Genomic DNA, 27,466 nt, shown 5'->3' with positions numbered 1-27,466 from the left:
CCAGGCTCTCAGCCACCATGCATCTCAAACAGCAAGGACCCCACGACTCGCACAAGGCCATGGCGTGTCCGTGTTGGGGAATGCATCCTCGTGAGCAGCAACGTTTCCTGCAGAGATCACCAATAGCGTAACGCTCCTGCTCGGCATCATTGCCTCTGGCAGGGGTCACAATCGGCAATGGCTACGGAATGGATATCGCTGCAGACTCGAGACGGCCCCCAGCCATGACTCTCAATTGCCTTCGCTGGTGATGCACTGGCAAGGCTAGTGCGACCGCAATGCGACCTAGCCACTGCCCGCGTTCACGGCACTCCGGCTTCAGTAGAATCCAATGAGTGCGCATTCGTAGCTGTCGATCATTAGATAGCCTGGCGTACCCATCCAACCTCACCTCCATGCCCGGAGACCGTCACGGCACGACCTCCACACCATGCGATTACCACCACTCTCTGTACTGATCACATGGCCAGCACCCAATTACGTCGACCCTGTCACTCGCGGCAATGCCTCTTCGATCGTTAACGGGATTTTCATCGCACTGGTGCTTGTCGTGGTGACGCTCCGCTTTTACTGCCGGACATCGACAGGAGCACTACGACTAGGATGGGACGATGTCATGATCTCGCTGGCTCTGTTATTCACCCTCGGACTGGCAGCAGTCGTGATGTTGGCCGAGAAGCTCTACGGCTGGGACAGGCATGTTTGGGACATCCCACCTGATCGGATTACCAACGCGAATATCATCGCTCTGGTCGCGAAGATCGTCTTCAGCTTGGCTGCTACCTTCACGAGACTATCACTCTGCGCCTTCTACTACCGCCTGGTCAAAGACTCTGGCATTCGTTGGTTCAAAACCGTAGTGCACCTTACCAATGCATTCACCATTGCGGTTTGCGTAGCATTTCTCTTCATATCGATCTTTCAGTGCACGTAAGTGGAGGAACGCAAGGTGCCCTACGGAGTGCGACCTCATGCTGACGTGCCGTAGACCTGTGAAGTTCTACTGGGAGTTCCCACCTACAACAGCTGGAACATGCATGAATGAAGGAAAGGCCACGCTTGCGGCAGGCATTATCAACCTGTTCAACGACTTTCTGTGCGCAGTGATACCAATACCTTTGGTCATGAATCTACACATGCCCTTAAAACAGCGAGTCGGCGTGTGTGTACTGTTTGGTCTCGGCTTCGTCGTCATTGTGGCAGGCAGTGTCCGTACATACTTTATCTGCAAGTCCGTCAACATTGTGGTCGTGATTGAAAGCTAATGTCTCTCGGCAGGGAAGGGTACGACTTCAAATCACGGCTATGTTAACTTCTCTTCTGCAGTCGCTGATCGTTATGCTTCTAGGACTAATGCAAAGCTACGACGAGACTTGGTATGCATACCCTCTATGGATATGCGCAGCGGTGGAAATTGACGTGGGCGTTGTAAGTACTACCTCATCCTCACCATGGCTACTGAGATGCAGTACTGATGACACAGATCTGTGCCTGTGCACCGGCGCTCAAGACCCTCCTCCACTTCTCACGAGAGTCTTCACGAACATCGCAGAGCGCATCCTTTGGCGCCCGTCCTTCACCTATAGCCTCAAAGAAACTCGCATCGACCTCCAGCTCGCTCAAAAATAGCAAGTTCAACATCACCGCCAAAATCCTATGGAGTTGGCAATCCAAGTCCTCTCCATCCCGAGGATCAGTGCGATTACACAGTCATCAAGGTGGCACCCCCGAGCTGTTGAACCGAGACACCATGAAGTTGCCGATGCAGTCGAACGTACGACCATACCACGATGATGAGGTAGAAGAGGGGGAGCAGCAGGCACTGCACATAATGCGGAGACGATCTATCGAACTTTCTTCGATGAGGACAGGATCTGGTTCGATACGACGGCCTTCAGATTCATTAAAGCATATGACTACGGCAGAAAGAAGGCCCGTGGAGATCTGTGAGCGATGCCGATAAAATACGGTTTCCACAATAGAGTAATAAAGATACCCTACGGAGCGGTTGCTACACACAATATAGGTTTAGGACAGGGTGGAAGGAGCCTTGCTACGGACGACTGGTTCGTTCGAGGCTAGTACGTAGATAAGGTGTGCAGCCCAAGAAGCGCGAGCACAATGTCGACTCAGAGCGATCTATCATTTTCCTCAGACTGCTGACTATGCATGAAGCGGCGAGTACGTTGGCATTATTGTTGCCCTGACGCCCCTTAGGCTAGCTGGGAAATTGAGCTCAGAAGCTTGAAACAAGGTCTAGCGACTCAGCACCTATACACTGGACGCAAACTCTAAAGCACAGCAGTCGACCCTTTACTCCCCGCCTCGCCCCTAGCACTCCTGCTCGCTCCTTCTCTTTCGACCTTCCTCAGTGGTCTGTACACAGGGTTCCACATCTGCTCTCGAATCCACTCCTCCAACTCTACATCATCAACTGGAATACCCTCCTGCTGCGCCAGACTTTCCTTCTCAGCCTGTCGTATAACAGCCGCAGCGATCTTGACACTAATCTCCCTCACATCAACCACATCGGGCAATAACGCGGCATCTGGATCCTTCAACGCCGGAGCCTGCGCGGCCAGAGCTTTCGTAGCTGCCACAAGCATAGAGGGAGACAGGAGTTTGGTTCTGCTAAGGACGCAGCCGAGGCCGATACCAGGGAAGGTGGTGGAGTTGTTGCATTCCGCAACCTCGCGCTTCTTCCCATCTGGCATTTCGACGGGTGGGAAAGGCGAGCCCGTGGCTGTGAGGACTTTGCCATCTGTCCATTCGAAGAGGTCTTTGGGATCTGCTTCGTGCAAGCGTGTTGGATTCGAGAGAGGGGAGATGATGGGACGATCGACATGCTTGGCCATTTCTTGCACGATTTCTTTTGTAAAGGACTTTGGCTTGGTGGATGTGCCGATGAGGACGTTAGGCTTTACAGCCTTGATGATCTCCACCAGACTTTTGTGATCGATGTGTTTCCACTCCTCATCAGGCTTAGCATAGTCGTGCTGAGCGGGTGTGAGTATCTCTTGCTCGACCATACTCTGCAAAAGCACACCGGGCTTATCAACACACCAAATCTGCTTTACAGCCTCCTCTTTACTTTTGCCACTCTCGACAGCAATAGCATCACGGATTTGATCAGCAATGCCTGTACCAGCAGTTCCAGCACCAAAAGCCAGCACTCGCAGGTTCTTCATTTCCAGCTTGGCCACATGGATAGCTGCGTATATGGCAGCAAGCGTAACACATCCAGTACCTTGCACATCATCATTGAAGCAAGCAATCTGTGGTGTGTACTTATCCAGGATCCTCCTCGCATTAGGAAGACCGAAGTCCTCGAAATGGATGTAAGCCTTTGGGTAACGTTCTCGACAAGCGTGAATGAAGCGATCGACGAAGGCGTCGTATTGTTCTCCTCTGATACGTGGCCGCTTGACTCCAAGGTACAAAGGATCATTGAGCAGTTCGTCGCTATCCGTACCAACGTCCAGTACAACCGGGAGCGTCCTATTGGGATGAATGCCAGCACAAAGAGTGTAAATGACCAGCTTCGCCACTGCGATTAGAATGCCGCCAACGCCCTGGTCGCCGATGCCGAGGATCTGCTCGCCATCACTGCAGGCAATGATATCGATATCCTCGCTCGGACCCCAACGATCTAGCGCCGCTTCGACCTCATCAGGCTTATCGATCCTCAAGAAACATCCTTCCGGTTTGCGAAAAAGTCGACTATAGCTTTGTATCGCTTCACCCTCGGTTGGGGTATATATGATCGGGAACATCTCCTTCAAATGACGTTGGATCAGGCCATAGAACAGAACTTCGTTTTGCTCTTTCATGCTGGTCATGAAGGTGTTCTTTCCAAGAGCAGTACTCCGCGAGTTGTACTGCTCGTAAGCTCGTTGGCATTGCTCGTCCAAAGTATTGACTGCAGACGGCAAGAGGCCAGCGAGACCGAATTGTTGACGTTCGTTCGTTGGGAAGCCCATGCCCTTGTTGAGATAGGGTGTCTGCAGTAGACTAGACCCTTCAAGTGCGCAATCCATGGGTCCAGATGTTGACAGAGGCAAGTGGCCGAACTTGCCAGCTTTAGTACCGTTAGCCATGTTGCGCGGTATAAGGATCCTATCGAAGGAGTTCTGGATCCCAAGTCAAAGGGTTGATGATAGTGCAGTGATCTAAATATTCTTCCAGTACTTGTTATCTGCGTCGCATGCATATGGTTGAGTTACTAGCGAGTCTTCCATCGCGTAGGTCAACAACCAAGCACGTAATCTGTTGCACACACGCAAGTGGCGCATTTGAGGAAGTTCACACGCACCCCTCCTCAAGATTTCGAAGCTTTCGAAGCTTTCGAAGCTTTCATGGCATAGCTTGCTCTCGAGCTTTTAGATGCACGTTAGTGAGCTTAAAGTAAAGTGCAATACCTTCTAACAGAAGTATAACGATCCAACCCATGTGAGCAGAAAAGTGTGACAGGCACCTGTGACTGTCGGCTGTGTTGCGGCCGTCTTCGTAGATCGACTGTGATCATTGGCACCATACTTCTTTTATCTGCTTTGTAGATCTCGGTGCATTCTGCTCTCAGCTTCCATACGTCGCGGTTCCCGCGAATGAACTTCTGAAAGCCACATCACCCATTGCAAAGCCAGGATCGCACCCAGCGCGGCTTCGACAAGAGACGGAGCCTTGTACACTGTCTGTGGGTATTTGAGCGTCGAGTACCCGAGCCCCTGAGGAGCAGCTTCAGTATGGCTGGAGGCTGCTAATCAATCCGATCATTGTTGATGCACTCGACTGCAGCCCTAACGTAGGTAGCAATACGAAGTCCCTGCTACCAGCGATCCAGGAGTGCGGAGCATATGGGGTCCTGTGTCCACATACGCTATCGTCCAGGCACGAGATTTCGCGCAAAATGAAAGATCTCAGCTGTCATCTTTCATTCCCAGGAAGACTCCTTCTGATCCGTATAGGTCCCTTCACATCCTCAACCCCTACGTCCATCGCAAGCACTTGCCCCTTCTGTAAAATCTCACACTCTCCACGATCTCGTAGCTGCCATGCAAGAGTTCTGATGTCAGACATCGTCTCCCGCCACTCATCGTACCCCAACTGCTGTAGTTCCTGTGGCGACAAGGCTCGAGCAACTTCTGATGGACAGAACGTTCTCGGTGGCTCACGCTTCTCTAAGAAGATATCGAGGTTGATCTTGAGTGGTCCATTACTCGCTTCGTCGTTGCTTGGGTGTGGGATCGCCATTATATGGCTACTATAAAGCATCGAGGAAGGCCAGGATAGGAATCACTGCTCCTGCTTCACCTACCCTGCGCTAGTCCTCGATGGCCGTGGTCATACGAACAGGAGCTACGGAATTTGTATGATCTGCCCACAACAGCAGAGCACGACATCCGAATGTATGCGATCTGCAAGCAAGCTGCAGTCCAGAATAATGAACAAACATTCACCGCCCAGAAAGCAGGCCGGTTTCATACCACATCCGGCTAAGCAGAAACATGAAACAAGGGCCTGTGCGCTTTACTTCGGCCGGTATCCTGCAGGATTGAAACGATGGGTGGCCTCGAACTTCGATCGATCTTGAGTCTGTGATGTTGGATGTCGAAGTGTTTGACTGGTAGATTGTGACTGAATACTCGATGGCGACGAGGACAGTATCGAGCACGGCCGAGACAATCGTTGGATGATATAGGTGTATTCCTCGAGGACGAGATAAAGCGGCAGACGCCAAAACCTCACCAGCAGAGTTTAGCCCCGCCATAAGCTATTATTAGTGCGCCTTCCAGTCTGTCGCCGTCGCTACTCGCCCGCGCCTGTTGCTTGTTGCTGATCAGAAGGCAAAGATGTTCATTCGGTGTATAGAGGCTTGCGGTAGCTTTCCCTTTCCTATGCGCGCATCACCGGTCGTAGCTATTGCGGATCTGTAACGGAGTAATGGTATTATAGTTCCTAGAGGACGATTGTTCGTATTCATCACTTGCTGGTCGATCAGATCGCTTCTACCACCGCTTCTTCCTGGAGGATCTTGACTATGGCGCGGAGCTGAGGACAACGTGACTTCTGGACCACGGGAGACTAGTGTCGTTGTTCTTGTGGGTGTGTATGCCATATGGTTGCTTTCTACATATGGTCTGATCTGACTGACTCGCTGAAAGAGACGCAAGCACGAGACCTCACTTCGTCTTACGGTCCATCGTGCTTGCCTCAACCTCAGCAAGCAACCATGGCTGACGTCCTCGCCCCACCCATCGCGTCAACCTCATCTACATCTCCCTCCTCATCCTCGACACCACAGCCACACAACACACAACTACCACTTCCGGTCCGACCTCGACCACGCGAGCGCATCCCCTCATACGCCCAGAACAGGATGTCAACATACTCTCAAAACTCCCGCAGCTCGCGATCACGACCAACGTCGACAGTCGCGTTCCCGGCATTCCAATCAAGTCTCGCATATACATCAGTCAGGGACTTCGCATGGCCAGTCTTTCACCCATTACACTATGGAGCACCCGAAGCGACGTCCGGAGCCACAACACCAGGCTCGGAGTGGACAGGTGGGAGAAGATTGTCAGATCCAATGGATCTCTCCAATAGCAGCAGTGGCGGCGGTGTGGGTAACAACTGGACGGCAGGGCCATGGGGCGGCGATGGAGTGATGTACGGTGATCAAGATCAAGCTTCCGAGACACAACACGATCCACTCCCGAGTACTTCATTCGGCGGAGACGATAGTTTTGACAGTACAAGCGACGACGGCTCAAGAAAGAAACACCGCAAAAGCAAGAGTTATGCAAACATCACAGACTACGAGCGTGGGCGGAGACGAGAAAGTGCAGGTTACAGACGCAGTCGTGCTAGCGGGGACGCGACAGCGAGCGATATGTTTCGCTTCGGAGGACAGAGCGATCCTGCAGGCCGAGACACTCTGCGACAGAGTCGTGGGTATGCAGGCGTAGGACCTCCTACACAGCAGCAGCTGGAAAACGGACGTATACGAGCAGATTCGCACTTTCAGTCTGGGTTGTTGCCGAATAGGTCCTATCCAAACAACAATGGCGGTGATGCTGGTGCTGCAAACGACCTCGGATCTGTGGATCCAGACAACGACATGCCGCTTGATTCGGAACTGTCAACAGAAGTCCACTCACCACAACGCCAGTCCATCGGCCCAGAAGACGAAGAGCTCTACGCCGGACGCTCACTTGCCCTCTACGCTTTCGAGCCGGAAAACAGCAACGAGCTGCGTTTGCGCGAAGGACAGGTGATCATGGTGAGCTACAGGCATGGGCAGGGCTGGCTGGTAGCTGAGGATCCCAGCACCGGCGAGCAAGGACTTGTGCCGGAGGAGTACGTGAGGCTTCTGAGCGAACTGCCGCATTTCGATGAGAGCACGGGTATGTTTCTCGATGGCGAGGAGGCAGGCGAGGATGAGGAAGGAGAATCGGAGATGTTTTCGGAGCTTGAGACGAGTGAGATTGATGGCTCGAAGCTGGCTGAGCAGGACTCCACGGGCTTGGAACCAGGCAATGCATCGGTGAAGATGGCGGAAGGGGCTGCTGAGGCTGGCATCGGGGTCGAGGAGGATTCGGAGAAGGAGGACCCGCGAGTCGATGAGGCATACGAGCGTGCTGCGAGCCAGTAGCCGAATCAAGCCAAGAGCTGAGGATTGCTCCAGCGATGTAACTCGAGGGCTATGGTGACTGCTGCGTCTCCTTTCGAGATAGCAATTCTGCTGTATCAGAGTCCTGTATGTAGGCTTCGCCACCGCCGCACGCGGCGAGAGTGCAGAGCTCGTAGCAATGAACCATAATAATATTATCTGATCGTACTACGCGTATTCTAACCTTCAAAAAAACATTGTTGCTTCTGCTTAGTCATTCCCCTCCGCGATTCGTTCGGTGCCACTTCAATTCCATATGCACTTCTTTCGTTCGCTCCCGTCTCTCTACCTCCAAACAATCGCCCGCAGCCAATACGATTGGTGTATTTGTAGGAAGAAGCTGCAGGTAGCTGCTATGACAGCGGTGGTCATGTTAAAGTCGCCAGTCTTTTTTTCCAAGGTACTTTCTACATGAGGCAACCAGGTGTAGCATGCCGACAATGTCGCCAAAGCAAACGGAAGTGCAATCGCCCTACTAGCGAGACGTGTCAGCCATGTATTCGTCGAGGGACCGATGACTGCTCTAGTCGTGGTATAACAAAGCATACGAGACAGTTGCAGCCTGGAGCACGCACGAAATCCGATCTACCAAATGGTGTTGACAAGGACTGTAGCATATCTCTGGTTGAGCTGTACCTCACATTGATTCACGACAGGCCCCACTCACTCTTTCATGTCCCAACGCTGCGGCTGTCCGTGCAGGATGGCACGATACATAAGCCGCTGCTATGTGCTATCATGAGCCTGGCAGCACGGTTCGCCGATCGAGAAGATCTTCGACTACTTGGCCCAAACCTTCGTACACAGGCTAGCAATCTCCTCAAAGCGGATCTTGAGACCCTGACTGTGCAGAGCGTGCAGGCCTGGATCGTGCTCGGCAATGCGTACGGTGCTGACTGCGAGTGGGCAACGGAGAGCCTGTACTTTGGCATTGCGATCCGGACTGCGCATATCATTCGACTTCATGAGGCGCACGCCGGCGAAACTGCAGTAGAGCACGAAGTGAGGTTGCGAGTATGGTGGTCGCTATACATGCTTGACCGATGGTCGGCCGCTGGATTGGGAACACCACGCCAAATGGCCAACCGGCATATGTCTCAACAGTTGCCACGAGAGGAGCACGTCTTTCACACTCTGAGCTCCTCTCAGCAGGATTGGCCAGAGCCTCGAAGGCTGGGTATGTGGGCATATATGATCACGCTCGTGGAAGTCTTCGGACCTATTCAAGACTTCAACCGGACATTGTCGACTGGGATCCTGGATCAGGCTACTGTGACAGACACAGTAGCAAGGCTTGGCTCAAGACTGGAGCATTGGCGGCAGAGTCTACCATCGGATTTATCGCTCGATCCGCAGACCATGGCGCTCCACCAGCAGCGAGGCCACGGGAGGACCTTCGTGGCTTTACATCTCGGCTACTATCACTACGGGACACTGCTGTACTTCTCGTATCTGGATGGGTCGGCTGCACAGCTCCCTTTGGCTGACATGTATGCTCAGCGATGCCGAGAGTACGCATCCGCGCTTAGTGATCTGCTACGAACTTCCTATGAGATGGAAGGCTGCGAAGTCATGTACAACATTGTCGGCCACATGGCTGTCGTTTCTTCTTCAGTACTGATCCATAACCTTCTATTCGGCGATCAGCGGGAACTTGACAACGCCAGAGGCCGGTTGGAGTCAAACTTTCGCATCATCATGAAATTAAAATCGTGGTGGCCAAGTGTCGACCGAATGAAAGCGCGACTGTTCATGTTCCAGAAAGCATGCTTGCAGTCCATCGATCAGAGAACGCATAAGGTGGATCACTGGATGGTGGAATTTCTACTCGAACACGGGAATGTATTGGACGAGCGGTCACAATTGGAAGGGGACACCCCGTCTCCTCATGATGTGTCGAGCACTTCACCAACAACGCAAGCGGTGTTTGAGAGGAGTAGACTGACGAGGAGCGCTTTGTCTGCTCTGAATTGATAAAGATACATCTACAGGAACAGCGCGGTACTCCCCGTCCAGGATCACTGACTCCGGTGGCTCTTCCAAAGCTTTGCTCTTATACCCTCGATAAATGCTCAACTTGCGAACCATAATTTGGATCCTCCTTCCCTTGCATCCTCTTGTCGATTATGCCGTCGCTTGCAACAGCCGCATTTTCACCGTCGAAAAGATGCGCGATCTCTTCAAGCGTTGGACCGTTCGTCTCAACAAACAGGAAGTAGATACATAGGCACTCCAGGACGAGTATGACGATGTAGACGAAGTAGAATTTCCACTTGAGAGCTTCCAAGCCAATGGGATTGATATACTAGGGACGTGTTAGTGATTCGATCAAGACGCTGGTGCCGACTATTAGAGCATACCTGATTGAGGACAGAAGCAGCCGCTTGTCCGCCGAAAGCGATGCCGAGGCCTTTCGCTCGGATATTGAAAGGAAGGATCTCAGAGCAATATGAGACGGTGAGCCCAGGCCATGCGAAGCCAGCCATGAAGTAGAAGAAGAATATCATGGCGATGACAGCCGCTCCAGCTCCTTTGTTACCTGTCTGAGCATAGACAGCAGAGCAGCCAGTCCAGATGCTGAAGGCGACAAGCATACCAATGCCAGCAGTCAGGAAAAGCTTGCGGCGCCCAAGCTTGTCAACAAGAAGCGAGAAGCCAATGGCGACTAGGAAAGACCAGATCTGCAGTCCACCGTTCACAAGAGATTGGTCGTACGAAGATGTCACGCCGACAGAGTTCAGAATATCGTGGAGGTAGTACGAAGCGATGCCGTTGCCTGAGCATTGCGAGAAGAACGTCGTCAGGATGATCAGCAGAAGACGCTTCCGATTGCCGGGAGTACGCATGAATACGTCCCATCCTTGCTTCGAAGCAAGCTTCTCGAGCGCAATCGTTTCCTGGATCTCAATGAACTCTGCCTTGACGAAAGTATCGTCGGCGTCGCCATCAGCATGATACTTGATGAGGACTTGGAGAGCTTCGTCCGATCTGTCCTTCGAGCACAGCCATCTATGTGGGTGTCAGCATCCGGATAGAGTCGATGGCTCGAGCTTCACTTACCTCGGTGACTCTGGCAATAGCCACACACATACAATCTGAATCACTGGCATTAAGGCTTGGACGGCCACTGGTATACGCCATGCAGCATTTCCGGTGTACTTGATGGTGCCGAAGACCGTCCAGGCTGCGACGATGGATCCAACATACCAAAGTGTGTTGTACATCGTTGTAACCTTGCCTCGATGTTGTGGATGTGCGAGCTCGATGACGAGCAGTGGTGCGCAGGCTTGAGTAATGTTCGAGCCGAATCTGTATTTGACATGTCAGCTGAATACTGCATCGAGATCATGCTGATGATATGTACGCACCCAACCAGAAAACGACCGCCGATGAACATGCCTGAAGTAGCACCAGGCACTACTTGGATGATCACACCGATGATCAAGACGGATATACCAGCGGCCACACCAGCCCTCCTGCCAAACCAGTCTGCAAGATATGGCGAAACGGGAAAGGCGCAGAAACCTCCAACATTCATGATGGCGCTGAAGAGGCCAAGGCGCGCTCCAGCAGGGTTATTGAAGTATGCTTGCCAGGGAACCATGGTCTGGAGGCCGTTAAGCAAGCTCCCGTCGTAACCATTCGTTGTCGAGCCGAGGAAGAGGATGGGCAGCATCAAATACAGTGTTCGAAGACCGGGCTTCTTCCACCAGGTCACATTGGGTACTTCGAGATGTGCTACTGTCGTGTCCGCCATATCTGCAACGATAGGTGATCAGATTCCGGGAAAGAGTGGTAGAGCTCGCCAAGAGTGAAGTCTGAGAGATATCATGACCAAAGCCAGCGTGTCAATGGGGTTTATATATCGATTTTGAAGGCTGGCTCTGATCAATACTTGGCAAAGGTTGTTTATGCGGGCTTTCTAGCGGATGTCATGGCCGTCGTGGTTGCCCATGAGCGAGCATGCACGACTCCGTAAAGCAGACGGTATGCCGGCCAATGAACAGGCAGCGATACCGCAACGCTACGGTTTCCTCTTCGAATGTGACACGAGATCATCTCCGCTCCCCTCGAAGCATACGAGAAAAATGCCGCGGGTTGAAGAAGGCTCGGTAAGTGCAGGAACGCAAAAGTGGTTCAAGTGTGGTTAAATACGGGGTACGTTTCTCCGCCTTGTGGACACGGTATAACAACCAATCACAAGACCTTTATACCGCCTTCTCCACAGTACACGCGAGGTGGACCACAATCATGTGTGGGTGCATGCATCAGCTTTGGCAGAAGTGCGAATCGATCGGCATACTATTCAGCTCCATAAAGCTGGCATAATCACTCGTTGTCATCCTTTCCTCACATCAGATCCGCCTGGCGCCACCACTTTCCTCGCACAATGCAGCTCTCTATTCCCCATCTCGAGGCTACACCGACCTCCAAACAGCTCATCGTCAATGGCAAACCTTATCTCATGCTTGCAGCCGAGCTGCAGAACTCAGCCATGACATCGGCAAAGTACATGCGAGAGGCGTGGCCAAAGTTAAAGGCTGCTAACATCAACACCGTGCTGGGCTGTGTGACGTGGGAGCAAATCGAGCCGACTGAAGGCAAGTTCGATTTCGCCGAGCTTGATCAAGTCATCGAAGACGCTAGAGGTCATGGTATGCATATCGTGATATTGTGGTTTGGCAGCTTCAAGAATGGTTAGTTCAGCCTTTGTCGTGTGTGGAGAGAAGACACTGACCACGCTAGGCTTGTCTACGTATGCACCAGCTTGGGTGAAGCAAGACAACAAGCGCTTTCCTCGTGCAAAGCTCAGGAAGTCAGGCGGCGAGCTCGAAATCGCGGATGTCGTGTCCATCTTCCACAATGAAGCACAACGCTGCGATGCCCGAGCCTTTAGCGCCCTCATGACTCACGTCAAAGAAGTCGACGAGCGGCACTCCACTGTACTCATGGCTCAGGTTGAGAACGAGACTGGACTATTGGGTGACTCCCGAGACGGTAGTCTGGCTGCTAACAAGCGTTTCGACGGCCCAGTGCCCACAGCTCTGGTCGAGAAGCTTGCCTCGCAATGGGACCTCCTTCGACCTGAGCTGCGAGCAAATATAACTTCATCCAGGACCAAGCTGTCTGCTGGTGGATCATGGAGCCAAGTCTTCGGGAGAAGCAAGCAGACTGACCAACTCTTCATGGCCTACCACTACGCACTTTACCTGGAACAAGTCGCCAGCGCTGGCAAAGCAGCTTATCCACTACCAATGTACACGAACGTCTGGATGAACTACAATGGAAGCGATGCAGACAACAACTTCCCTGTTGTCGTTGGCGGAGGAAATCTACCAGGCGACTATCCTTCCGGTGGCGGCGTACCCGACGTCTTGGATATCTGGCAGAACTTCGCACCATCTCTCGACTTTATCGCGCCTGATGTCTACCTCAACGACTATGCAAACTCTTGTGCAAAGTACAGACATCGGAACCAGCCTCTGTTCATTCCCGAGCAAAGGCGAGACGAGTATGGCGCGAGGCGGATATGGACTGCCTACGGTACCTACCAAGCCCTCGGTGCCTCACCCTTCGGCATCGACACAGTCGAACCAGAGACAAACCCGTTCCGGAAACACTATGGACTGTTAGCAAAGATGTCCACTCACGTTCTTCAAGCCCAAAAAGAAAACGCCAGCATCGGCTTCTTTTTTGACGAGCTCGACGGCACGACCGATACCTCACCACCTGTGACCCACAAATTCGGACCTTGGAGCCTCCTAATCGAACGCTCTTTCGTCTTCGGCAAACCCGCACCAGGTTCCGGCATGGTCATCCACAAAAGCGACGATACCTTCCTCCTTATCGGCTGGGGCTTCCAAGTAACCTTCAAGCACGAATCATCGCCTTTCACCGGAGTCCTCCGGTTCGAAGAGAAGGAAGTCGTAGGTGAGAGCGGCGAGCTGAAGACCCTGAGGATGCTGAATGGAGATGAGACGCGAAGTGGCAAGTTCTGTATCATGCCTAACGAGGAGCCGGATTATGGCGGGTTTCCTATCTGCGTCACGATTCCTGCGAGGACGGGAGTGGCGGAGGTTGAGCCTTATGCGCTGGAAGATGATGAGGAGTGCGAGTAGTGAAAGTCGAGGCATTGATACAAAGCTAGTAGTCTGATTGTCGATAAAGATTGCCAAGCCACGTGCTGAAGTCTGAAGCTGAAGTCAATGCCGTCGACATGACTTCCAGTGCGCAAAAGAAACACGAACTTGCGAAAGTCATTGCATACCAAGTCCTAGTACCGGCTCCCGTGAATGACCCTCGTCTTTCCGTCGCCTGGTTGAACGTTATATGTATGTTAACGAGCGCAGATAAATCCCAAGGACCAAGAAGACGACCAAACCCCTCGCACAAGACGTCCACACTCTTCAATGCAGTAGCAAAACCTAGCAATGTGTGTCCCAGAATTCGCAGGAAGGTCTGCCAACTTCCGAGGTCATAATGCAGGACAGCAAGACCCATCGACAATAAGGTCCACATTACTATGTAGTTCGGGAGCCAGATCGGTTGCTGCCAGAACCCTCGCAGGTTGCAGAGCTGGGGCTCAGCGTAGTCAAGGGAGCGCTTCAGCCGGAGGACACTGCCATGCGGGGGACCCTGGCGCAGAACCCCATCACAGTGGTCATAATATTTACTGCTCTGGTTTGCCTTCAGGCAGTCGTTCCAGACGGTGTTATTCATTGCATGCTGTTGGTAAATCGTCGTTTGGACCTGGCTTCTGTAGGTCAAATATCCAAAAGCCACAGCGATGATAGTAACGACCAAAAAGCCAAGCGGATTATCCAAGATTAGTGTCGTTAGTCTCCTGAGTGAAGTCTTGATCTTGATGTGAAGAGGTGTCGTTGTGTCTGCTTCGACGATATTCCGATGATCGGGTTGGTGGTCGTCGCGTGTATCGTCAGTACCCACACTTCTTCCGTCTCCGTCTGCTCCAAGTACACCATGACCCGCATTGTCGTCGTGCAGGATCGAGTCATGTACTGTCCCAATATCATGCAATCCTGCTCCTTTAAGGTCGCCAAGTTGTATATTATTGAGATCCTCTTAACCGACTCCTGAACAACATAGAGCGTCTAAGTATGGCTTTGGATTCAATACGTCGACGAGTCTCTTCATGTCGTGGTTCATAGTGGCGGATCGTGCAGCTGCTGCTATAGTTAAAGCGTACCGCGAGACATCGGGACAATACATATGTGCAAGTCCTCAGCCTTTCCAGTAGTATTGGTGGCGTGAGCGCAAAGGTAAGGCTGGTCACGTCGGCCAATCATGGGAATATCGTTGGCTCTGGCCCAACGATGCGTGACGCCTCATGCTGTGTAACGAGCTTGTCAGACCAATAGTTGTCGGACGACAATCGACAGCCTGATGGTGGCTTTCCACGCGAGGGGAGGGGCCATCTTTGCGACTGTGAACGTGGCAGAGGCCGTGCCATGTGCTTCGCAGTGCGTGTGGAAAGTTAGAGGAACTGCTATGATCAAGATATCCATACATACAATGCGATCGTCAAAAGTCAATGTTATGCTACAAACTTCGTCCGTTGAAGTCGTCAGTCGTCAGGAGCCCGTCAGTCGTAAATTCATGGTCCTTTACCACATGACCTATGCTCGTCCAAGTCGGTATCCCAATCGAGATTTCGCCCGTTGCCATTGGTCTGAACCCCACCATGAGGGCCATAGTAAGCTTTAAATTGGAGACCCTCACTCCTGTTCAGCATGAACAATACTACCTCTTATCTCGCGTCTCCTCTTCTCTGCCGCATCCTCCTCCCTTCCGCCTCTAAGCCTACCCATCCTCTCCCTGAGCTTCCTGACACCTCCGCCTCTTGTCCTCGCACCCGTGCCACCCTGCCCAAGCCATTCCTCGCTGGCTCGTCTCCTGATTCCGCTGCCCTGACTAACATACTTCCCACCGCTACCAGCACCAGTATGCAGACCGCCTACACTGCTCTTCCGCACAACAGCGACATGCGGCCGCCGATTATTACTTCCCCATCTCGAGATACCTAGACTATTCCCCACCAAGAAGCCACCTTCGCCACGGAAACCAGGCATACGAACGCTCATGTTTCGTGGGAAGAGCAGTCTCCGCTGGCCTGCCCGTTTCTGGCTAGAGATAGAACTCGTGTCGCCACCTTCCGGTAATCTTGTGTGTCCGTCAGGAGCAAAAGGCAGCCCGTCTAGATCTTCGTCGTCATAAAGTTCTTCTTCGCTGTCGTATCCATCCCAGAAGCGGCGAGGCTGCCATAGGGGTGACAAATTCTTCGGTCTCGCCACTGAATCGTCTACAGCACGACGAGTAACCTTGTTACTGCGCAGGCTTAACGATCGATTGAAAAGCGGGGCATCGATCACGCTCTCGCTGAAGCGACGAGCTCGTTGGATGAGGCTAGGACGTCTGACCGGTAGATCCGGACGTTCAATGCTTTGTCGTGGCGTGGTCGTCTCGCTGTCCTGATCCTGGCTCGGCGTGGGCGGTATGACTCTGAAAGCCGGTGGCTCAGGTGCAGTACGAGGATGCGTGAGAGGACTATCAATGAAGTTGTTCATATCTCGCTGACTGAGTTGTGGTGAAGGCTCCTCGACTGTCGCAGCAAAAGTAGGCGTTAGAAGACTCGTATAGTGCTTTGCGTTGTTCCAATCATACTGATCGACTAGTATCGGCTGCGGTGCTAGGGTGGGCTTGAAAGCGTGCTGGACTACGAGCAAGCTTTCATTGTGATGTGGGTAGAGAGTCACACCCTTGGCCTCACACACCTCCACGGCAGTCTGGTCAGAGAATGCACTGACGGACCCTGGTGTAGTGATAGGATGCAACATGCGCAGGTCGAGGCTGTTATGTTGCGAGTGAAGAGCTCGAGGACTACCGTGTGTCTCTAAGCTACCACGGCGGACGTGGGTGTTGTTTTCGAGCTTGGCTGTTCTCGGGAAATGATGAAGGGTGTGCTGTTTGTCGTGCCTTTCGTCTGATGTATTGGCCGCACTTCGTATTGAGGTGATAGTTTTGACATCCGGCTCGCGTACTGCACGTTGACTATCGTCTCGCCTTGATAATCGGCTCGAGCTAATCACGGCCTCGAAACCAGGATGCATATCCGGTGAGTCGTATCGTTGCACGTCTGGACTCGCTCGCTTGATAGACTCATTCCGATCTAGTTGTGCGTCTCGTGAGAAGTGCCGAAGCGTCTTGCTGCCAGAATGCTCGATCGTCACATCATGGAGAGGAACCATCCCAACTCCATGGTCAGTGATCTCACCACTGTCACGTCTGGAAGAAGGAGACCGATTCTCGAGTCGACTACCTCGTGAAGAATGCCGCAGCTTCGGCTCTCGATAGAACAAAGGCGACGGCATGACAGCACTCGTCATCTCTGCCTGTGTAAGCCGCGTCATTGGGTCAGTGACAACGCGTCTCTCGTCGACGCGTGGTAGGCGCCTCGGTTTCGAGTCGGCATCGAAAGTTGGACTAGCATCCAGAGATCGCGGCTGTATATGCGCACTTTTCCGTCGAAGCTGTTTGACTGGAGGCTCACTATGATGTTGACTCACTCCACTGTCGGATACATCGCGTAAAGCTTCATGTCTCGCCGTCCGCTTGAGAGTATGCGCTCGTTGTGGTGAAGAAGGAATGTAGATGCCTGCTGCTACCGCGTTACCGTTGCTGAGTAGGCTATGACGCTTCACATTCTCCTCCTGAATCTGCTTGTAGATCTGATTGTTCATGCTTTCGACGCTGCTATGCTCTGTGGAGTTTAAAGTATGGTCCTGTGGGCCATTGTGAGGCGTTTCAGATGTTTGCATGAAGTATGGAATGGAGTCGTCGTCGATGTAAGAGATATGCTTGTCAAAATCGGAAGTCGATCCAGGAGTCAAATCGGGTGAGTAATCTCGCTTCATGCGATGCTTTGGGGTGGGTGTGAGGTCACGGTCGCGCTTTCCAGCTTCAGATACCTCGCTCGGCAAGGATTCCGGGCTTTCGTTGTCGACTTGCTGCTGGGGTAGACCGTTCCTCGAGGTTCTTAGCCACGCGTTATCCAATAGACCCTCCTCCGGCGTCTGAGCTCGCAGTAGATTGAGTTGACTCTGGTTTGGATCTTCTCGCGCAGTATGGAATGACTCAGCACGTGAGCTTGCATGATGCTTGAGAGCTGCGAAAGTTGGTCGCAGTAATGGCGAGGCAGGCGCCCCGGTAGTCGCAGGTGGCGATGGCTCAGGGGTGGGAAGATGCTGCCCACTCATGCTCAGTCCTGACTTCTTGCGTAATGCTTCTCGTACATCGTTCGCGAAATTGGGATCGGCTGCAAGACCGGTCGCTCGTGGCTCATTATCATCAGAGTTAGCCATAGTCGGTGGTGTCGGCGGGAGCGCGATTGCTGCAGCCGTCTGCTGCGGAGGAGTGACGAGTCGTCTTGCAGGTGCTTCAGTCTGTGACCGGATACGCCGTTCGGATGGTTCGTCTGCGATAGATCCTTCGATACTCTCGAACTTTGCTCCTGGCTGCTCTACGACTAAAGGTACTCGTGGCGATCCGGCAAGCAACGGCCCGATGAATGCTCCGTCTTGCGCTGAGTCCAGGTCGGGATGCTGCGGCGACGAATCAGCAAGTAGTGGTTTCACGAAGCCTACGTCCTGCGCTGCTTCCAGCCCGACACGATCTCCTGACGCTTTCGCAACCAAAGGTCCAATGAAGCCTTCGTCCTGCACTTGCTCGAGCTCTGACCCTAGAGAGCTTCCTTCATCAGAGCTCGGGATATCTGCGAACACTGTCGCCGGCGCCGACTGTCTCTTCTTCTCACGCTCCAGCCGCCAACTCTTCCCTAAAGCTGTCTCGTCAAGCTTGCGAAACACCGACCCCTTGAAAGCCTCTTCCAGCATGTCAAACCCACGCAGGTCACTGGGCGCAAAAGCAGTCGAATGCGGCCTGGCGTGTCCGGACATGTCCTCATCGTTCGTTTCTCATAGCCACGTAAAATTCAAATCGTCATATGGTCGTGAGAGTAGCAAGAAGTAAGCACCGTTCCTGTTCCTTGCGACTCGTGTTACAGGCACAGCACACACAAACAATTCCAGGAAGCTGAGGAAGAACAGTTGTCCCTACGTGCTACAGCAGCGGACGCGATGCGCTGGTGCTCGAGTCGCAGGTGTGCTGCACGTCTCTGTATGCGCGCAGGAGAGGGTGTCGCAACGGCTGGCCGTGAGGCGTAGGCTCGTGCGTGCGTGCGGCTGTGCTGTTCCGAACGAAAGTGAATGCTTGCACGCAACTGTGAATGGAATGAACAATGCTGTGGATGATATTATACGGGATTTGCTAATTCTGCGACGATGAAGGAAGAGGATCAATGCGAGCGAGGTATCTCTTCGGTCTGCAGTAGTCCTAGCCAGTCGGAGGGTGGCCCAGAGGCCTTGGTTCTGGCGAATTGCCCGCAGCCCAGATCCTGGGCGCGGCGCGGGCAAGATGAGACGAGACGAATCCGCGTGCAGTTGTGATGTCAGGATCTAGGCTGGTTCGGGACAACGCTATACAGTATTGGTCTCACGTGGCAGAACACCATAAAAAGATCTCCATCCAGTAGTTTTGATGATGAACCTCACCAACACTCATCTTGTTTATGATCATGGTGAAGGAGAATCAGATGACTTCGAACGGACTGCGCTACTTTCTTGCCATGGCCACAAAAGCCGAGATTCGCCAACACCATGCACGTTCGCTGCAGGCACTTATGCACGGCATGTGCACCATTTAGGTTTTGCCTGCTGCTCCGCGCGCCAATCAAAACGAAGGCTGAGAGCTTCTTTGCAAGGACTGTAATTTCAATCCTGTAGGAAGGCTTCTTGACGTGGTGGCGATATATGAGGACTCGCCCATATGTATCGAACATGGACGAGGATTGCAGAGCGCTCTCAACAAGAGCAGACGATCTCTCCGACTGCACGCTGTCATTCGCTAATGGTACGTGCGATGCTGACAATAGCCGTTTAATGAACGACTGCAAGACGCAAAGACACGAGACGAGTGTTGAGCGCAAGATGTTAAGCAAAGACGGCTGTTGCGTAAAAGATCATCAATGCGCGCGCTTATGCGCCTATTACTAGGTCCCAGACCCGAATAGCAAGCTGGACAGCATCCCGGACCGCTTCAGATGCACCCCAAGTCCTGCCACCGTGCTTTGTCCGGGTCACATAAACAAAGAGGTCCAGTCCACCAAGTACAGCCACATTGTCTGGATCACGATTGATCAGAGACAGGTAGAGCGTACTGAAAAGTCCCACAATGCATTGTTCCTCCACGTCAGAGAGAGTGACGGTTTCTCCTGATGCATAGGGCGTGGTCCAGCACAATGACATTGTAGCTTTATCATATATATTACCATTGCCGAGCCGTCAACATGATGAGGCCAGAATCGAGCGGCCGTGTCTGGAACACGGCCTTGAAAGAGTCCGGCAATCGTATCTGGCATACGAACTCTGACGACTTCCAAGATGTCCAACGCCCAGTCCAGCGCTGCTCTCGATACCATGCAGCACAATCGGCTATCTGCTCAAATTCAGGTAAGCTGCTTTCATACCCACCACAGAATCATCGTCCGCTACCCTGATTTTTCAGTCGTAGATGCCGATCAAGAAGATGAAACCGACCAAACTGACTTCACTATGGTGGACATGAGCAACTTTCAAGACACACCAGAAAGGTACGATCCAACAGTGCCATTAATCCAGCATCCGGCCGTTGAAGCCCATGCAGGCCGCGACAACAGCCACGAGACGAGCACATTCGTCCTCATTCCGACAACCAAATTACTGCATGGTCCCGAGAACTTCAACAACCTTGCACAAGTGGGACTAGATGCTCTTTTGCTTGATATGTACTGCGCCCAAAGCTACATTGGTGAGACATATCTAAGCATGATAACGTCTAACATGGTCATCGACCGCAATGGTACGGTGGAGGAGTGGGCTCGAGTCATTAGATCAACCAGATATCGCAGAGACAATCACCAAAAGCCTCGCGTGTCGAAGCAGGAATACAATTTCCCTCTTGTCGACCTCCTGGACTCTGACACAAGGACTATTACTAAGGATGTGGCCGTTGATCAGTTGGTACGCTTGTACGTTCGATCGGACGCGAGAGCTTACAGACATGCTAATTTCATGGCGAGTATAGCAGAGTTCGAGATCGAGACTCCGAGTCCGAAATTCAAAGCGCCTCGTCACGAAGACGATCTAGCTCATGCCTTACGAGGGACACTAACGCTCGCAGACCCGACAACGCTTGCGCATCCGGATAACAAGAACTGCTACGTCTGTACGGACGCCTACAATTCTACGACGACCATCGCCGTGAACGTTCCCTGCACCGGCAACCACATAGCTTGCGCAGACTGTATCGTCAAGTGGGCCACGGACCGAGGTCTCACCGCCGCTTCGTGCCCGCTGTGCAGACAGAAGCTCTTCAGGGATCCGCTGGAGAACCAGAACATCGCTTTCGGTCTGACAAACGGTCTTTACCACCACGACAACAGGTACACAGCCTGGGAGAACTTCGAGCGCAGCTGCGCCGATCTCGACCTCTCAGCCGCTGACAATTCCAACACCTGGATTGTGGTGAACACTGCTTTACTGACTGGCAGCTGGGAACACATCACCCAAGGCGCCTTCCTCGAGCTAACCGACGCCGACAGCGTAGAAGCTACCTGGCACAATCCTCTCGCCTCTCCCGAATGGAGGCTCGTGGAGCAAGCGATCCGGCATTACCTTGTCCAATGTTCAGGCATCGAGTTCCAGGTCAAAGCCCTGCATACCGATCTCATGCACTATGTCTTCGGGGTCTTCAACATCCAGTTTCGAGAAGTGGGCTTGGATCGTTTCCTGACGGAAGACGAGGTGAATGATCTGGCTAGCGACCCCATGTTCCTGGCTACGTATCCACTAGGTGTGCGTCCGGGCTTGAGGGAGCTGTTGCATAGGTGCTTGCATCGAATGCTTCGCCTGATTGAGGTGAGGAAGTGCGATTGCCATCCTGACTTCCATGGACATGGGCTTAGGATTTATTACAGTCCTGTTAGCTTCACCGCACCTGTAATTGATCGTGATGGGGATGTGATGATGGAGTAGGTTGACTACTCGACCACGATTCACTGACGTGAAAAAGAATTTCCTTTGTAGCAGAATACAAATTCCTTTGTTGAACATATACCTCCCTTCTCCTTGTCGAACACAGATCTGAGGCTCAGTGAATGTTTCACAATTCTTGACAATCAATTTCATGTTCAGACCATACCCCCGTCTCACTCTCCACGTGACAATTAAATGAGAAACCACTTGAAGCTCCTCACTACCTATGCGTCATCCACCATCTCCAACTCCCATTCTCCTTCGCTTACTTCATAGCTCTGAGCCTCATCGCGGCCATTTCGGCTTCCAGATAGTATGGGCTTGAATTTGCTTCTGCAGCGATCATCTGCATGTTATGTGGATCGCACAGCTGTTTGCTGCCTGCCAAAGGTTGGTGCAGGCGACTTCATTGTTCTGGACGTCTGTCGTCCTAATTGCCATTGGAAGTACCGTGGCGTACAGTGCAAGAGCTCTAATTGTAGGCGATGGTGAGATGAACGAGGTCGAGTTTGCGACAGTCCTGTGAGATTCTCGAATTGAAGACGTCTGCCGGGTACAATGAAAAAGCTGCACAGTAGACGGGTCCCAGAAGATCTGATGTGATTGGTTCAATATTCTCCCTGCTATTATCAATGCTACGTGACGCCATGGGATGCTATCAGGTAGCTGGATTGTGCGTGCCTTTCAGGAGGTTTGGAGGGCTCTGACACGGTGCTCCAACGATCATGTGAGTTGGGAGCTGCCATGAAATGCGGTAACATAGCTAAACAGTCGCGAGCTGTCGAGAGAGCGAGCAAAACCGTCTGGGTGGCATCTGTATAGAAAGACTCCCCGGAGTGCGACAAGGTAGCTAAAGCATTATCATCTCTGGCGAGATCTGTCATGATCGTGACAATATGCTCTCACTCGCGTCTGGATCCGTTGAGGTCGTATGGTGCTATAGGAAGTTTGGACAGGCGTCTCTCGTTCGGAGACATAGATTGTGTATATGCAGATTTGCCAGCAAGCGATCTGATCTTCTTCTGCTATATCACCTATTAGAGCTCGGCTACACAAGTGCCATCCTTCTCATCTAGTACTCAGCCCTATTGTTCTACGTATAGACGTCTACTACTATGCTTGATTAGCGTGAAGTAAGTGATATCAGCGGAAAAGGGAGTCTACCACACTGAGCTTCAGCCAAATCTTGAGCCCCCCTGCTTGCCAAAGACATCTAGAAGACGACGACAACCACAAGCATGGCAACACACACCTCACCGATGGAAGCAGCTACCGCAGCAATCCAGTGCAGTCGCCTGCTAGATCTTGCACCAACCAGTGAACAGACGAACGCCCTGAAAGAATGGCAGCGCATCTCGCCCAACATCATCCTCGGGCTCAATGCCTACAGAACCGACAGCGTACGCCCCGCCCCTCCTCTCCTTCGAATCTTCGCCCGTCTGTTCTTCCACGGTGAGCTCGACAATATCGTGTACTACATCTCGCGAGATATAAGTTCCCACGGCTTCACTAGCCTCGACGACCAGGGCCGACTGACGATCACGATAGATATAGAGCATCGGCATTCGTCTCGCGATACGTATAGGGCGGGAAGCGTCATTAGTACGATCCTGCACGAGTGCGTTCATGCGTATTTCGACAGGGTCGTCTGTATCGGATATCCCAGCACGCCGCAGTGCGAAGCCTTGGGGTGCAACATCAAGGAATTCGACGAGCTAGCTCATGTGGGAAACCGTGGTGGACACGGTCTCGCATGGCACGACTTGGCTTTAGAAGTCGAAAGTCTCGCGGGTATGATGCTGGGAATGGAGATTAGGCTGGGAAGAGATGGTGCAGCGGAGCTACACATCCGCACTACAGAAGAGAGATTCTCGCGGGATGTCTACAGGAGATTGTTTCCTGGACGACATGTTGAGTGCTGGGGGCAGAATGGGCGGATAATACTTGTGATTAGAGACGAGAAGGAAGAAGAGAGAATAGAAGAGAAGGAGTGAGGTGAAGTTTGAAGCACAGACAGACAGGACATCCCAAACCAGGCTGAAATTGAGATCCGGACGGAATTACACCCTCTTGCTGTACCGGACCGAACGACTTTTCGCGATCGGATTCCCATAGACGATAAACAAGTCAATGGTCCTCAGAGCGTCCGTCGGACCCATTTCTAACCATTCTTGGTCTTGAGATCAGCAGATCAGACGACGATCCACGCACACCTCCTGCTGTCGATATCCCAAGGCGGACGACCGTGATGAAGCAATTCCATAGTCCTACAGCACATCGATAAAGCTATCTTCAAAGGAACATGATATCAATTCGATGAACGAGTTTATACACAATCTATACACACCACCACGCCATCATAATATCATCAGAGCACTCTAAAATTCCCATCCACATCACAGCACGAGCCCCTTAGATCCGACCCTACGCCCCATCACCCCCAGAACCCTACACCTGAAACGAAGGCAACGTCTCCGTCCCCGTAAACCCCAACCCCCCAAACTGCAGATTCCCATCCAGCGCCCAACTAAGCGGATCAAAAACCGCATTCCCACCAAAAGCATCCCAGCTCATATCTAGATCGCCGTCCAACCCCAGCCCCGCACCCAGACCCGTGGAAGGAGCTGCAGGCCCGCCACCGCCGACGAGACCCATACCGTTAGGTCCTAGCGAGCCGAGCGGTGGTTGAGGGGTATTGCGCGAGGTATCGGTGCCTGAGGCGATAGCGGTAGGATGTTCGACGGCGCGGTCGAGGTTTTGCCGGCCTTCGTTGCCGACTTGTTGGCGCCAGCGCCAGATGGCGTCATATAGTAGCGATAACGAGGAGCGGCAGCGGACCCGAAGCTGCAAGCTTTCGTCTGGCACAGTTCTTGTAGGACCTAGATCACCATTGAACAGTTTCTGCTCCGTTGCACCACTGCTCTGCCACAATTGCGCTAGGACTTCTGCAAGGCGCTGCGGCAGGTCGTTACTCCTTACACTTAGCTCGCGGAGTGCAGCCACGGTTTTGCTGAAGAGGGTTCGGCCAGCTGGGATGTCGACGTGGGAGGCGTAAAAGGAGTTGAGCAGTTTGAGGAGTGTGACGGCCGCGCCGAGCATCATTTGCTCGATGTAGCGAGGCATGAAGAGGAAATTCTCTGGCGGGAGACCAATAGCGTGCGTGAGGAGGGAAGATGCTGCAATGTATACATTGCGGAGATCGGCGAGATAATTCGGCGCCGTAGGTTTGTCGAAAAATGCAGTGAGTCGAAGGTGCAGGGCTGCTGCTTTGAGGTAGACGACGTCGATTGCTGAGGAAGATGTCAATTGAGGATCCAGACCTTGGAAGTGCGGCTGAGACTTGCGGGATGCTTGGGTTGACATGATCGTGAGCTCCATCTCGTTTAGCTCGCGCGCGTACATGTCGATCTGCAGTCCACGCTGCGCCTCATCTACCTCTACGATGTGGTCGCGCTGCATGGTGAAGAGAGTTCGCGTTACAGTGTCGCAAAACTTCTCGATCTGACAGAGCCTGTGTAGTTCAGGCTTCATGCTGTCAAGGTGCAAGCCATAAGTATACCATGCCCATCGAGAAAGTGGTGGCTGACCTTGGCCAGTCGAAACCATCTGCGCCACGATGTTGACGGTCGCCCATGTGTTTAAGCGATCTGCAATATCCTCTTCGCGAAGGTCGACACGGAAGCGGCTGAAGTCCTGAGCATGACTCGGTCGATGCAGGCCATACTGCATAGCCAGCTGGAACATGACACCCGTGAGCATCATAGTCGGCTCTTGCGAGGTGGAGGCGCTGGGAAGTGGCCATGCGCAGAGTAACGCCAAAGCTTTGCAGACATGGTAAACCTGCGGGACTTGAGACAAAGTGGTCCACAGCATCTCCTCCAAGGGCTGCTGTAGCTCAACAAGCAGACTCGGCTTGGCAGGGTACCGACGAGCCGCCACAGCGATGATGGTCCAGTGCAGAAGCGGGTGCAGGTTGTAGTACTCGGCATGAGTCCACTGTGGATTCAGTACAGGCAGGAAGTTGTGAAAGCTACTGAAGTAGATGCCGTACAGATCTGCAAGCTGTTCATCAGACAAGACTACATTGCGAAGTGTCTTCGAGGATGCCCCTGGTGTGATGCTGGGATATGATGTTGGAGGAAGCTCTCGATAGCCTTGACTGAGATCCAGGAGGCTACGTGAGGCCGCTGCTTCGTTTGGACCAAGGAATGCCTGACCTCCCATTTGTGCTACGGGAGCGCCAGCCGTGGGAGAAGAGCCATATGAAGGATTATAACCCGAACCAGGGCGTGGGTCACCAGGTAGGGCAATGCCAAGCGACTCATACTGTGCGAGTCGAGCTCTACAGTCGTCCAATTCCTTGGCCATCTCCTCGTGCTGAGCTCGCTTGCCCAAGCGCTTGAAGTCATTGTCAATGGAGCAACTAAGCTTGTGCTTGATGCAGCGGTCGCAAGCCTTGTAGTAGTCGCCAGGTCCAGCGACGACGTTACATCGTAGCTACATCCAATCGTTAGTATACGCAACAGCTGAATGCTTCGAACTCTAAAATAGTAGTGACTCACCTTCTGCTGCCGACAATCATTGCAAGCCCTCTTGACACCCGGCTGATGTCTCTGCTTCCCCAACGCCGGACTGCCCTCACCACCCTCATCGATACTGCCCGCCCTCAAGCTCTCATCCCCTCCACCCACATCCCCGCTTTCCGACACCACCAACGACCCTCTCTTTCGCTTCCTCCCGCTGCTGCTGCTGCTACCCACTGCATTCTCCGCGTCCACATTATTTGTCGGACTGATATTACTGTCGGCCCTCGTTGGCGACTGCACGAGCTTACTGTTACTGCGTGGACGGTCGAAGGAGGTGCCTGCCGACCAAGACATTCTTGTGAAGCGTGCGTGCGTGGTCGAGGTGGATGGTGCGATATCGGGAGGGGTGAGCGACAGCGAGATCGGAATTGCGAGGCAAGTCTGAAAAATGCGGGCGGCGCGCCGTTTTGTTTCGCCAAGATCGATTGAGGGAGCTTTTGCGGGTCGCCGTGTTCGTCATGCCGACGACAGTGGGGGTTGCTTGGTCAGCAGGAGCCGCAATGAACCAGTGTTGCTACTGTAGCATCGCATCTATTCATCCTCAATATATGTTTAGCTGCAATGGAAGACCATGAGATTTATGAGGCACAAGTCAAGTTCACGAAGTCCGACATCACCACCACATGGCATGCAAAGGACGACTTGACGATCCTGGAGCTGGCTGAGAAAGTCGGCCTGAAGCCTGCCTTTGGCTGTCGAAGTGCAATGTGTGGAACTTGTGAGGTCAAGATACTCAAAGGCCAGGTCTATGGTCCTGAGGGCGACGGACCTCAGGGCATCTTCATATGCCAGTCGAAACCTGCCACGAGGGACATTGAGATCCAGCTATGAATTCTGCCACCCCTAAGTGCCCTTTGGATTTGTGCCGACAGCAACATGATCCGGTCATGATCTACCAGAATGCGACCCCTGCAGCCGCTCAAGGCAGTCTCTGGTTGAAGCGCATGCGAATGATGTGACTTGACGATGTCAATGCTCGTGTGGGTGTCTCGAGACGAGGTCGTCGCCTGGGGTGGTATGGTACGGTCTAAGTACTGCACAAGTGTCGAAGGGTCGCGACT

At 52.8% G+C, this 27,466-nt stretch overlaps 10 protein-coding genes across 10 annotated transcripts; 6 read left to right on the top strand and 4 right to left on the bottom strand.

Moving 5' to 3' along the window:
* Window positions 1–430: 430 nt before the first annotated feature.
* LTS14_006742 (uncharacterized protein) lies at window positions 431–1,265 on the top strand (the record flags this gene model as incomplete). Its single annotated transcript, XM_064839435.1, has 2 exons — window positions 431–930; window positions 989–1,265. The coding sequence occupies 2 exons, from the start codon at window positions 431–433 to the stop codon at window positions 1,263–1,265; spliced, it is 777 nt and encodes a 258-aa protein (XP_064693177.1).
* Window positions 1,266–2,291: 1,026 nt separating this feature from the next.
* On the bottom strand, window positions 2,292–4,097 carry MAE1 (NAD-dependent malic enzyme, mitochondrial; the record flags this gene model as incomplete). The annotated part of the gene is made up of 1 exon (XM_064839434.1): window positions 2,292–4,097. The coding sequence occupies one exon, from the start codon at window positions 4,095–4,097 to the stop codon at window positions 2,292–2,294; it is 1,806 nt and encodes a 601-aa protein (XP_064693176.1).
* A 2,132-nt stretch (window positions 4,098–6,229) lies between these two features.
* On the top strand, window positions 6,230–7,654 carry NBP2 (HOG (high osmolarity glycerol) pathway protein; the record flags this gene model as incomplete). The annotated part of the gene is made up of 1 exon (XM_064839433.1): window positions 6,230–7,654. The coding sequence occupies one exon, from the start codon at window positions 6,230–6,232 to the stop codon at window positions 7,652–7,654; it is 1,425 nt and encodes a 474-aa protein (XP_064693175.1).
* A 756-nt stretch (window positions 7,655–8,410) lies between these two features.
* On the top strand, window positions 8,411–9,646 carry LTS14_006739 (uncharacterized protein; the record flags this gene model as incomplete). Its single annotated transcript, XM_064839432.1, has 1 exon — window positions 8,411–9,646. One exon carries the CDS (start codon window positions 8,411–8,413, stop codon window positions 9,644–9,646), a length of 1,236 nt encoding a protein of 411 aa, XP_064693174.1.
* Window positions 9,647–9,725: 79 nt separating this feature from the next.
* LTS14_006738 (uncharacterized protein) lies at window positions 9,726–11,429 on the bottom strand (the record flags this gene model as incomplete). Its single annotated transcript, XM_064839431.1, has 4 exons — window positions 9,726–9,977; window positions 10,033–10,681; window positions 10,733–10,981; window positions 11,041–11,429. 4 exons carry the CDS (start codon window positions 11,427–11,429, stop codon window positions 9,726–9,728), a joined length of 1,539 nt encoding a protein of 512 aa, XP_064693173.1.
* Window positions 11,430–12,062: 633 nt separating this feature from the next.
* Window positions 12,063–13,791, top strand: LTS14_006737 (uncharacterized protein; the record flags this gene model as incomplete). Its single annotated transcript, XM_064839430.1, has 2 exons — window positions 12,063–12,369; window positions 12,419–13,791. The coding sequence occupies 2 exons, from the start codon at window positions 12,063–12,065 to the stop codon at window positions 13,789–13,791; spliced, it is 1,680 nt and encodes a 559-aa protein (XP_064693172.1).
* Window positions 13,792–15,408: 1,617 nt separating this feature from the next.
* Window positions 15,409–18,645, bottom strand: LTS14_006736 (uncharacterized protein; the record flags this gene model as incomplete). Its single annotated transcript, XM_064839429.1, has 1 exon — window positions 15,409–18,645. One exon carries the CDS (start codon window positions 18,643–18,645, stop codon window positions 15,409–15,411), a length of 3,237 nt encoding a protein of 1,078 aa, XP_064693171.1.
* Window positions 18,646–20,187: 1,542 nt separating this feature from the next.
* LTS14_006735 (uncharacterized protein) lies at window positions 20,188–21,819 on the top strand (the record flags this gene model as incomplete). The annotated part of the gene is made up of 1 exon (XM_064839428.1): window positions 20,188–21,819. One exon carries the CDS (start codon window positions 20,188–20,190, stop codon window positions 21,817–21,819), a length of 1,632 nt encoding a protein of 543 aa, XP_064693170.1.
* A 1,238-nt stretch (window positions 21,820–23,057) lies between these two features.
* On the top strand, window positions 23,058–23,813 carry LTS14_006734 (uncharacterized protein; the record flags this gene model as incomplete). The annotated part of the gene is made up of 1 exon (XM_064839427.1): window positions 23,058–23,813. One exon carries the CDS (start codon window positions 23,058–23,060, stop codon window positions 23,811–23,813), a length of 756 nt encoding a protein of 251 aa, XP_064693169.1.
* A 454-nt stretch (window positions 23,814–24,267) lies between these two features.
* Window positions 24,268–26,699, bottom strand: LTS14_006733 (uncharacterized protein; the record flags this gene model as incomplete). The annotated part of the gene is made up of 2 exons (XM_064839426.1): window positions 24,268–26,316; window positions 26,382–26,699. 2 exons carry the CDS (start codon window positions 26,697–26,699, stop codon window positions 24,268–24,270), a joined length of 2,367 nt encoding a protein of 788 aa, XP_064693168.1.
* Window positions 26,700–27,466: the final 767 nt, after the last annotated feature.

This window comes from Recurvomyces mirabilis, assembly GCF_035927965.1.
Source record: "Recurvomyces mirabilis strain CCFEE 5264 chromosome Unknown scaffold_17, whole genome shotgun sequence".
NCBI classification, from domain to species: Eukaryota; Fungi; Ascomycota; class Dothideomycetes; order Mycosphaerellales; family Teratosphaeriaceae; genus Recurvomyces; species Recurvomyces mirabilis.
This window is presented reverse-complemented; position numbering and strand designations above follow the sequence as displayed.